At 39.4% G+C, this 10,770-nt stretch overlaps 1 protein-coding gene across 2 annotated transcripts; it reads right to left on the minus strand.

Annotated features, from left to right (window-relative positions):
- Nucleotides 1–7,516: 7,516 nt before the first annotated feature.
- LOC128601886 (thymosin beta-11) lies at nt 7,517–9,750 on the minus strand. Of its 2 annotated transcripts, XM_053615307.1 has the most exons (4): nt 9,650–9,707; nt 9,409–9,443; nt 8,663–8,774; nt 7,517–8,450 (listed from the first exon to the last, which is right to left on the minus strand). In XM_053615307.1, exons 3-4 carry the CDS (start codon nt 8,760–8,762, stop codon nt 8,419–8,421), a joined length of 132 nt encoding a protein of 43 aa, XP_053471282.1. In that variant the 5' UTR covers nt 8,763–8,774; nt 9,409–9,443; nt 9,650–9,707; the 3' UTR covers nt 7,517–8,418. The 2 variants fall into 2 exon arrangements, with proteins under 2 accessions (XP_053471282.1, XP_053471281.1); XM_053615306.1 differs by lacking the exon at nt 9,409–9,443 and having other exon boundaries at nt 9,650–9,750.
- Nucleotides 9,751–10,770: the final 1,020 nt, after the last annotated feature.

The following is a 10,770-nucleotide window of genomic DNA, read 5'->3' on the forward strand; positions in this document are numbered from 1 at the left end:
TGATGGTGTATTAATATGGGATTCTAGCATTGAATAGCCCCAATTGAACAAGTACCCACCCCAGGGGCAGAACATATGTAGAGAGCGTTGAATTAGATGATTTGCATAGATGCAAATTTAAAACGTTTACTGTTTTCCATATATATACATGTAGTAGCCACGTTTTACTAATTTTTTCCCTTGTTTTATGTAAATGCGTTCACGGGAATAAATTAATAAAACATGGCCACAATTATTAATAAATCGTATTAATAAATCGTGCAAACGAATTCTGAATTAGGGCGCACAGTGGCTTAGTGGTTAGCACGTTTTCCTCATACCTCCAGGGTCGGGGTTCGATTCGCACTGCGGCCATGTGTGTGTGGAGTTTGCATGTTCTCCCCGTGCTGCGGGGGTTTCTTCCGGGTACTCCAATTTCCTCCCTCAGTCCAAAGACATGCATGGTAGGCTGATTGACATGTCTAAAGTGTCTGTAGTGTATGAATGGATGTGTGAATGTGTGTGTGATTGTGTGCCCTGCGATGGATTGACACCCCGTCCAGGGTGTACCCCGCCTTGTGCCCGATGCTCCCTGGGATAGGCTCCAGGTTTCCCCGTGACCCTGAAAAGGATAAGCGGTAGAGAAGATGGATGGATGGATGGATGGAATTCTGAATTTAAATTTAAATGCTATTTATTTAATCAGATTTGACTATGCAAATGTGTGTGTGTTTGCAAATAGCTGTATTGCGCGGCAATGCTATTTTTACCTGGGTGCAATAAATCTGCACTTTGTTTTATTTTCTTCTTCTTCTTTTTTTTATTTTTTTTTTACATTTTTGAAAAGCTATGAAATATTAAACCTTGTTACTAAACGTATTCATTAGGCCTGGGTGGGGCTGTAGTTGCTACGCTCCAAAACACATCCTCCTTCCTGAAAGTGCTGATCAAACGCTATGCATCAGATGACACAAAGCGCACTTGCTGCCGTTTGCACTGCTCTAATTAAAGCCTAAGGCCTGATTCAAGCACTGCTATTAAACAGCTTGCGGGTAATTAAGCCCACGGTTTCTCTCTCTCTGTCTCAGACACAGGATTTCGATGTGATTAACTCTGATGTGGCACTCGCCAGAGATGCCTCTGTCTCTTTTGTCTCTAGTTTCAGAATGTTTACCAGCTTCAGGTTTCAAAATGATTAATGCTGGCATCATGCATCATGCATCCACTTACCTCAGCAAATATATATTTTTAACTCTGCAATAATCCCAGCTAGGGTTAACACAGTATAGGCTAGGTAAAGGCAGGATCATTTTTTAGAGGGGGAAAAAATTCTACAATGTGGGATCTTGATACAGTAAAGGAAGTGAGACAATTTGACACCTTCATTTTGAAAACCACGAACAAAGGATGTGTGTTGCTGTGAAGAGGAAACTGGAGTAAATGAGTAAACGTGGACTGACATGAACCTAGTTATCAGACCCACATACACACAAATCAACAACTGTAGACTCTGGGGAACCGAGAGCGGACTGCAAGAACAAAAAAAATTTTTTTATGTAGAAATGGCTCAAAAAAAAAAATTGTATATGGAAGTTGATAGTGTAAGCTAACAAACTGGCCATTTTAACTGTGTCTCATTATTAGCATTGAGATGATACCAATCTTTAGATTAGCTTATAGGAACCAAGGGAAATGGTGTCACCAATCCACAACCATTAATTTATCCATTTTCCATACCACTTATCCTAAACAGGGTCGTGAGGGAGTCTGGAGCCTATTCTAGGGAACTCTGGGCACAGGGCAGGTGACACTCTGGACAGGGTGCCAACCCATTGCAGGGCACAATCACACACACTCCGGACAATTTGGAAATACCAATCAGCCTACAACGCATGTCTTTGGACAGGGGGAGTAAACCAGAGTACCTGGAGGAATCCTCTGAAGCACAGGGAGAACATACAAACTTCACACACAAAGGGTGGAGGTGGGATTCAAACCCCCAACCCCCACCCCCACCTACCACCCCGCACCCCACAACCTCCAGGTACTTTCAGGGATATGCTACAGAGCATTACAGCTCTTGATCTGAAAGTCCAAATCAACACTATTGATTGCTATTTCCTGCCAGTGATGCATTAACTCAGCGGAAGTCTGTCCATCCCACAGCTGCTCCATTGTTCAGCTCGGTCAGGACTAATGGGAAAGAGACAGCATGCAGAGCACTTCCCATGAACCATCAGCAGCTTTCTCTCTTTTATAATGCAGTTACAGACCAACCAACGCCCCAAGACAGGGACCATGTAGGCTCAAGAGCATGATGCGGCCTGGAGAGACGACAGAATAAACACAGCGAACCACAATGAAGCCTCAGCAGTCAACAGCTTCTTCCAAACTCCATATCCTAACCTTGACTTGTTGTTTGAGGCATCCTGAAGCCTTTTTGAAACAGGACGTAAACCTTTATCAAAAAACCTGCCAACCGATTAATCACAGCACATGGAAGCTGAACAGTTTATTATACATTCTTAAAAATAAAGGTGCCAGAAAAGGTTCTTTAGGGCAACACCGTAGAATAAAAACGTTTATGGTCCGAAAAGAGCCGTTTACTGCATGGGGTTTGCCACAATGAACTGAGCAAACATTTCCCACCATAAAAAAAACCTTCCACATGATTTAAACACTTCTAGTATGAAATGATTCTTCTGTTCTATGTTAAAAACCAACAGTAATGGTTATCCGTCAATAGGCTCTTTGAGGAACACCAAAATGGTTATTCTACTGAAATTTACTATAAAGCAAAACAGCCTTGCCAATTTTTTTGATTAATGGCCTTTTGGAAAACATTTTATCCTGTAATGATGTTAATTTCTTGTTCGTAGGTTTAATATTTCATTGTTTTTATAATCATTTTCTTTCAAGGTTTTATTTGACTTTATTATCTTACAAAAACTTGTATGCTGAGCTGTAAAAGGTCACCTCGCTTTTGATGTTAGCAACGTTCATGACGATGAGGAACAAAACAAAGTCGCTGTCTTTGCGATCATTGCAAATAGCTCTTATGTAACAAGCCCAAGATGAAATATACGACAAAAACAGCCACTGGAATGTAAATCAGGAAGGTTATGGAAGGAAGCCATGAAAAACCTTCAGAACCTTGGCTGATTTGTGTTAGAAAAGTTACAATGTAACTGTCAGGATCTCTACCTTCATCTATTTTTATCTGAATATGCAGTATGTTGACGAGAGCACACAGGATACTACTCTAATACCAAAACAACTGCATCCTAATCCAAAGAGGAACTGTAGACATCTAAATTATTCTTTGCAAAACTGAAAACATCACCTTTGTAATCAGATTGTTCTGGTATACAGTTCTCCATCAGTAGAGCTTCCTGTTATAGCTAGAGCTATGGCATGCGCAGGAGCAGGAATGGCTGCTCTGATCCACGCTGAAAATGACTTCAACAACGATGCATTCTGCCCCGAGTCGCCATGGAAACAAGAGCTTGGCTCTCTGTTTACTTTGGCTAATTCAGTGTGCCATCATGATCAACAGATGGACTGGTGTTCAGCAGAGGATGACGGGATTAATATTTTAGTCGCGACTAGTCAGCAGCTATGAGAATAATAATAAGAGTGGGTCCATTTCTGAATAGATTTTTCCCCAAACATTTGTTAGATTTGTACTGCATTGCTTTGAATGCTTGAAAGATGCTTTAAAGTTATTCTTATTAATAATGTAGAATCACCTTATATCTTAGTTTAAAATAGTGTAGGCCAAAAACACTTATACGCACATATACAATCACACTATAATAACAATGACAAAAGTGAATGACTGTCATCACTACACCATGGCACCTAAGCCAGAAAGCATATTAAAGACATGGATATTCTTGGCAGTTTGCACCAAAAAATTAGTCATGAAATGGCACTGAGCCACAATCCTGCGTGCATCGGCTTGAGAAAAACTAAATGGCTCCCCACTGGCTTTGGTTGAGATGGAGCTAAAAGATCAATGGACAAATAATGGTAGATCTGGTTTTTAACTAGTATCCCCATCTCAGTCCTCATGAGTTGTTAGCTTAAATAAAACTCTCAGTGTTTGAGATTGAGCTGGAGGTCAGCTAGCAGCTAGGGTCTTTCATGGACAGTACTTAAAAAGTGCATTACAAATACAAGACATACACAGTGCACAGTTTGATATCCATTTTCTATCTATTATCAATCTAAGTGTGAATTGATTGTTGTTCAGTTTTCAATATGTGGTAAACAAAATTTTAATTTATAACTAACTTAACTTTACAACTTTTTATTGGGCCATTATAACACCATATTTATACCGCAGCACTGTTGAATTCTCAGATCTGAAGGTGTGGATTTATTTTCTATAACAGCTTTACCCTATAGCAGCTTTGACAATCGTTCCAGCTATAATATAAACAATGGGTTAATACTAACGCGCTTGTTCTAATACGTTAATCTTTTCTACTCATTCACTTGTATGGTGCGTACTCCACATAAGCTAAGGTTAATTTAAAAAAAGGTTAAATCTCTTTCTATTTGTTAGTAAAATGGTATTTAACAAAGAAAAACGTCTAATAATTTATGTGGTTAAGATTTCTATAAGGAGACATTTATTGAAAATGAACGGAAGGAGTCTCCAGTGTCAATGCGTTGTAACATTACATTTTCTGCCTTCAGGACAGAAGATTGCTTTTTCCGTTTTTTCTGTAACATATAGCATGTTGTTGTTATTTTTTATTATTATTATTATTATTATTTTTATTAACTTCAAAAGAAAGAAAAAAAAGAGGGTCTGATAAGGGAGTGACTATTCATGGCTGCTATAACAAAGATGAGAACTGGGACGAACTTGCCTCGTGGATATTCCATCCATTTTCTATATGACCACTTATCTGCAGCGAACCAGGAGCCTATCCCAGGAAGCATCAGGCACACCCTGGACAGGGTGCCAGTCCATCACAGGGGACACTCACATACACATTCACACACATGCCAATCAGCCTACCATGCATGTCTTTGGACTAGGGGAGGAAACCAGAGTACCCAGAGGAAACCCCCGCTGCACAGGGAGAACATGCGAACTCCGCACATGCAGAGCAGTGGTGGGAATCAAACCCCCGACCCTGGAGCTGTGAGGCGAACATGCTAACCACTAAGCCCTGGATGTTTCGTATTAATCCAACGTTAAATGTAATTATAAATTGTTAAAAAGTGTGAAGTGTTGTTCATTAATAAATCACTATGGTAGAAGAGGAATAAGACACTTTGGGATGTGCAGTTATAGGAAAACAATTTACTTTGCATCATGCCTGTATCACACTACCCCAAATGTGTAAGAATTTGGAAAATATAATATAATACAAAACAGCTAAGTTTAGTGTGAGGGGTGGGGTTATAAATGTAGCTTTTTCACACACAAAAAAAAAATCAATTTAAAAAAAATCACTTTTGTTTATTGGGATTCCACCAAATACATGAAGTCAGGTTGTAAATTCTGGATACTAAATATTGTTCATTTCCTATAAGCAATATGTAAAGTTATGTATAAGCTCAGGCAGATACGATGCTTTCCTCAGGATCTTCTCTATAACTTTTGCTAAATTCCTAAAGCATGTCTGGATATGTTTACCATTGGGGTTGAAGCATCTCTACTACTTCTTGTTTTCATCGCTGCAGCACATCTGCAAAGGGTGTGTAATGTGCTATTATAGTTGATTTGTACATGCACGAAGCTCCCTGCAGGCAAGGAATCTTTAATTAGCAACTTCTCTGGAAGGAGTAGGTGTGGAAAGAAGGAGTGTAAGAAAGTAGGAGCAGAAAGGTGTTTTTCAAGTCTTCTCTTTGTGAAGTTGCTGTTGTCCATGACATATAAATAAACACTCAAGAACATTCCAGGCTCTACCCATCCAGCACAGCTCCTCTCGTGCAACAGATTAATACAGTATTAGGAGTAACTGACTTAAAACCAATCCACTTACACTAGCATATGAGATTATCTGTGTGCTAAGTGTGTCAGATTGTGTTACAGAGCAGAAAAAGCTTATTACGTCATGGTCAAGAAGAGGAACAAACCACCATGTAAAATGCATGAAAAAATGATACTGTACAGTATGTGGGCTCAGTTACAGCTTAGCTGAATCATAAATATACTGATTTACAGTCATTTATTCTACAGCTAGATCACAACAAAACATGACACATCATCCCAGCATTAGCTAGCTTCATTTGGGGAACCTTAAGTAGCTAAAATTGTTTAGGGATAAACGTTAATAGCTAGCTGGCTAGTAAATATTTTTGTATGATGTTAAGAGTTTAATTAAGTTAAGATAACATTTCATGTTTCAAAGAAAAATTGGATTTCTTTTTACTCGTTAGCTAGCCCTAGGTAGTACGCCTGTGGGTTTGATAGCATCATGGTCTGGCTAAACTAGCTAAATGTGGTTTGTGGAAGATTAGCATTCACTTACAAATTAGATAAGTAGTTGTTAGGTCATGCAATGAAAGAGCTATTGTTGCTAACTGCTAGGTTACACTTTGGAAAGTGTGAAGGAAATGGCAAATTGAGCCAAATTGTGATTGGTGAAATTAATTGCCACAGATTTTTACATATTTCCACACACAAATGAACAATACAATATGATATGAACAAATGATGTGAATTAATATGCATCATTATGCAATACATCCAGTTTGCAATACATCACATTTGAAGGAGATGACAGTAGATGCATAACACTGTAGTAACAGTACAAAGATTAAATTATTTCATTAGGGAAACTGTTAAGAGGATCACTCCCATTTAGCACTTAAAACAATTCATACATTATTAAAAAAAAAAAAAAGACAAATTTGTGATAACACTAGTAATGCATCAAGCAACAGATTTCATCATCAGACTAGACGTCATACTAGTGTACACCTGCATTCATACCCAAAATAGCAAAACTCATATGTGCAGGAGTCACGAATCAACAATATTGACTTCATGGCTAAAGCTTCATTTACATCAGTGATTTCATTGCATTTCAAGGACACGAAACTTCATGTAGACCACTTTTTTGGTAGTATAACCGTTGAACACTAACTCGGGTAATGCTGTAAGGCTTTGCAGGTAAACACTAATCTTAGGCAAAGGAAGCAGGCTTTGTGACAGCATGCACGGCCCAGAGTTGCACACTAATTGGATAGTCCAAGTGCCAAGTCACCACCCGCGAGTCAGGGAGCCTCGCTGCCAGCTACTCGGATTAATGTTCACAAACATCAGAAAGACAGTCTAAATTTCCAGATTGATTGGAACCCTTTGACCTAGTACATCATGAAGAATGTTGTTGGATATCCTGTTCAATTAGCAGTTTACCTTTATGCACACAAACATTAATGCTAATGTTGACTGACTAGTAGATTCAACACTAATTTATTTCTGATGTATTGGTAACCCCCCCACCATCCTGGAAAATGGCCCTTTTTTTTTTTTTAAAGTGTAATTGAAAGTAAACAATGGGGCAGAAAACCATTTTGATAACAAAGGCTTTATTACGACATGTTCCTTTTTCCATTTTTGAGAATAGGTTTGTGGCAAAATAACATGGTTTGAGTTTTACAGAAACCCATGGAAAAAAAATAATTTCATCAACACTTGAGAGCATCATGGAATTTCTCATTTCCAGAATTGACAGCTTCCATACATGACAACTGAGATTGGACACAACACAAAAAGCAACCCCAAAAAAAACCCCACACGTACAAAAAAAAAAAATAAAGGGTACAATCAGTTTTTTTTAAACCCTCTTGTGCCTTAGAAATGTTTCCTCATCTAGGTGGCTTCCTCCATTTCCTCTTCCTCTTGTGTCAATCAAAAAGCATTTGCCTGAAGCAGCGCTAACAAGAATGTATTAATCATTGATGACAAACAAAAACCAAGTACATGTGCATTTTACTGTAAAACTCAATTTCTTAAACAAAAGAAAGAAAAGAAACGCCACAAATTGGTGAGAAGGTCACACATTGGCATAAAGCCATACCCCGATTGGTCAATGAAAATTTTGGGAATGTCCACATTCCGAAGCCACGCCCCCTTTGTCCTTTGCCCCTCTCCTGTCTCTACACCAATAGCCGAGGCCATGGAAGCCAGATGGATCCAAACTACATGCGCCAAACCGTTAGAAGCGGTCTTTCATTGCTGGTTTGGAAAAGGGGGGTGGGTGGATGGTTTTTGTCTTCTGGCTGTTGGTGGAGGATGATTTCAGGTCCACCCAACGTTGATGGCAGCTTTAGGTTTTTCTTTTAAGCATTTTTTTTTTCCTTTTTTTGGACATTTTGGTTACAGAGTTATACAGCTAAAAGAAGTGAACAAAAAGAAGGCAATGTGTGGGAAAGGGGGTGTGCACAGTGCATGATGGCGGCTTGGGGTCTTCACGATGTCGCCTGCTTCTCCTGTTCAATGGCTGCAGAAGCAGGAGAAAAAGAACAATTAGATACCATCATGACCACCACACCCATTTTTTTCCTTGCAATTCTAAAATCTTGCACAATATTGCTGGAAATCACTTCCTCTTGATCAGCACGATCACACAAGGCCTTCAGTAATGCCACTTTGACCTTTAAATTATTTATTTATTTATTTTTAAAAACCACAAAAACCCAACCACTGCCTTACTTTCTTTAGATGGGAGCGGGTTCTTCTCCTGAGTCTCAGTCTTCTTCAGCTTGCTCTTGTCGAAGTTGGTGACTTCATCGAGATTGGGTTTGTCAGACATGGTTGCAAGTGTCTGTCAGGAAACCAAAAAAAAGTGCAAAATTGATTTTAGTATTTTTTTGCGTCAGAGAAATCATTTAAACCACCTACAATGTTCTTGTCACTAAAAGCCACCTTGTGTAGTTTAACATTGTGGCTGGACAAAAGCTCAGTGACTGCACTGACCACACAAGAGAGAACAAAACCGCACCCTTTTTGAATGGCGTCTGAAAAAATAACCCCGAAAAAAGAAAGACAAGAAAAACCCCCCAGAACATTACACAATCAATGCGACGTCGCAAAATAAATGCGCGAAATGCAATGCATGCAGCCAAATACACAAAAATTGTGGAATAAGTTATTAGCATTAAAAAAAAAAAAAAAAACCCAGACATTTTTGCGCACCCCCACGTGCGCGCACAAAGATTTGCGAATTCAACGCTCGTGCACAGTCTGGTAGGAACCACCGCCTATCCTAGAGTAATCTCTAAAATACAGGAATCTAACGTTTCAGTCACACCCCAACCCTACTGTCCCAATGCACACATCCGTTGTGCATACCATTCATGCATTTTATAGGTATTAAGCGCCAGAGGGACTAATCAGCATGCGTTAACAGCCCTGCAGCACAAAGGCGCGCGTGCAACAAAGGAAACGTATCAGCTGACCTGATTTCCTCATTTACACACAAAAACAAAACAGGCTGTAACAAAATGCATAAAAAAAACCGTCATTCTTCACTGACTCATTCTTTATACTCCTTTTGCATAACATGCATCAAATGTCATCATGATGCGACACAATCAAATCTTCAGACTAAACATCAATCAATCAATCTGTAGCACCAGCAGCAATCAAGAATACGAGCATTAGATGAAAGAAAGAAAAAGAAAAAAACAGAATGCATACCTATATAGACCAGTTAGCGTTTGAGATCTCGAATAACTCTGGGGTTGCAGCAATGTGGCGCGCCACTGCGCACAGCCAAATATATGCAGGGAGATATGCAAATGAGCCCGTGACGTCATGACGAAGCCCCACCTTGTAACAGGATCAACTTACTTCATGTTATGACTGCTCAACACCACGAATCTCTTTATTTATCGACATATATACATACATAAATACATACACTGACGCACGTGTAAACGCACAGTTTGTGCACGGAGTTTTACAAAATATTCGTCGGTTGTTTAGTGTCTTGATTTTGAACAGGCTGAAAAATGTGTCTGGTGGTGCTACCTGGTGGTCACTGAGGGGTACTACTACTAACAAACAATCTCTTTCTACTATACACTCAGCTGTACCTTGTACACTCAGTCACCTTGTAGCTACACGTAATGACCCTTTTATTATGTTCACCCATTTTGTCACTATATACGTGTACAATTACTGACTCTATCCCATTTGATGCTATGCACGATTTAAAAATTAGTCATGTCCATTACTGGTGATCTAATCAACAGTGGGTTTGTGAGACCCATTACAGCTGTGGAAAAGTGCAAAAGTCATGATCATCATCATCATCATCATCATCATCATCAGTAGCTGATCTATCCTGGTGGATCTGGATCCTATCTAAGGTCCACTAACTGTGAGGATGGGATGCCTGTTTATCACCAGGCTATCACAGGACACCATACACACACATATTCACACATATTTTCACCTACAGGCAATTTAGTCTAACCAACCACCAACTGGGAAAATCTGGAGAGATAACCCCAGATCAGCAGACTGTGGAGCTGTGTCGTGGCAGTGCTACCTGCTCTACCATGCTGACCTGAAACTCATCTTTTGCTTAGTCAGTGATATGTCAGTCTTCCTCTACCTTACTACCTCATCTATTAGTAGAAAATGTCCACCATAGGACCACCACTGGTGACTTCATAAAGGGTTTGACCTCATCAAGTGACTAATTATTTTTTCACTCAAAGCATACACACAATGCTCTCCCTTCCTTTATGATTTGTTTAGTTTCTGCACTGACCTCACAAGAGAAAAAATATTATTATATTTTCACTATGGCC

The sequence above is a fragment of the Ictalurus furcatus genome, chromosome 26 (assembly GCF_023375685.1).
Source record: "Ictalurus furcatus strain D&B chromosome 26, Billie_1.0, whole genome shotgun sequence".
Taxonomy (NCBI): domain Eukaryota; kingdom Metazoa; phylum Chordata; class Actinopteri; order Siluriformes; family Ictaluridae; genus Ictalurus; species Ictalurus furcatus.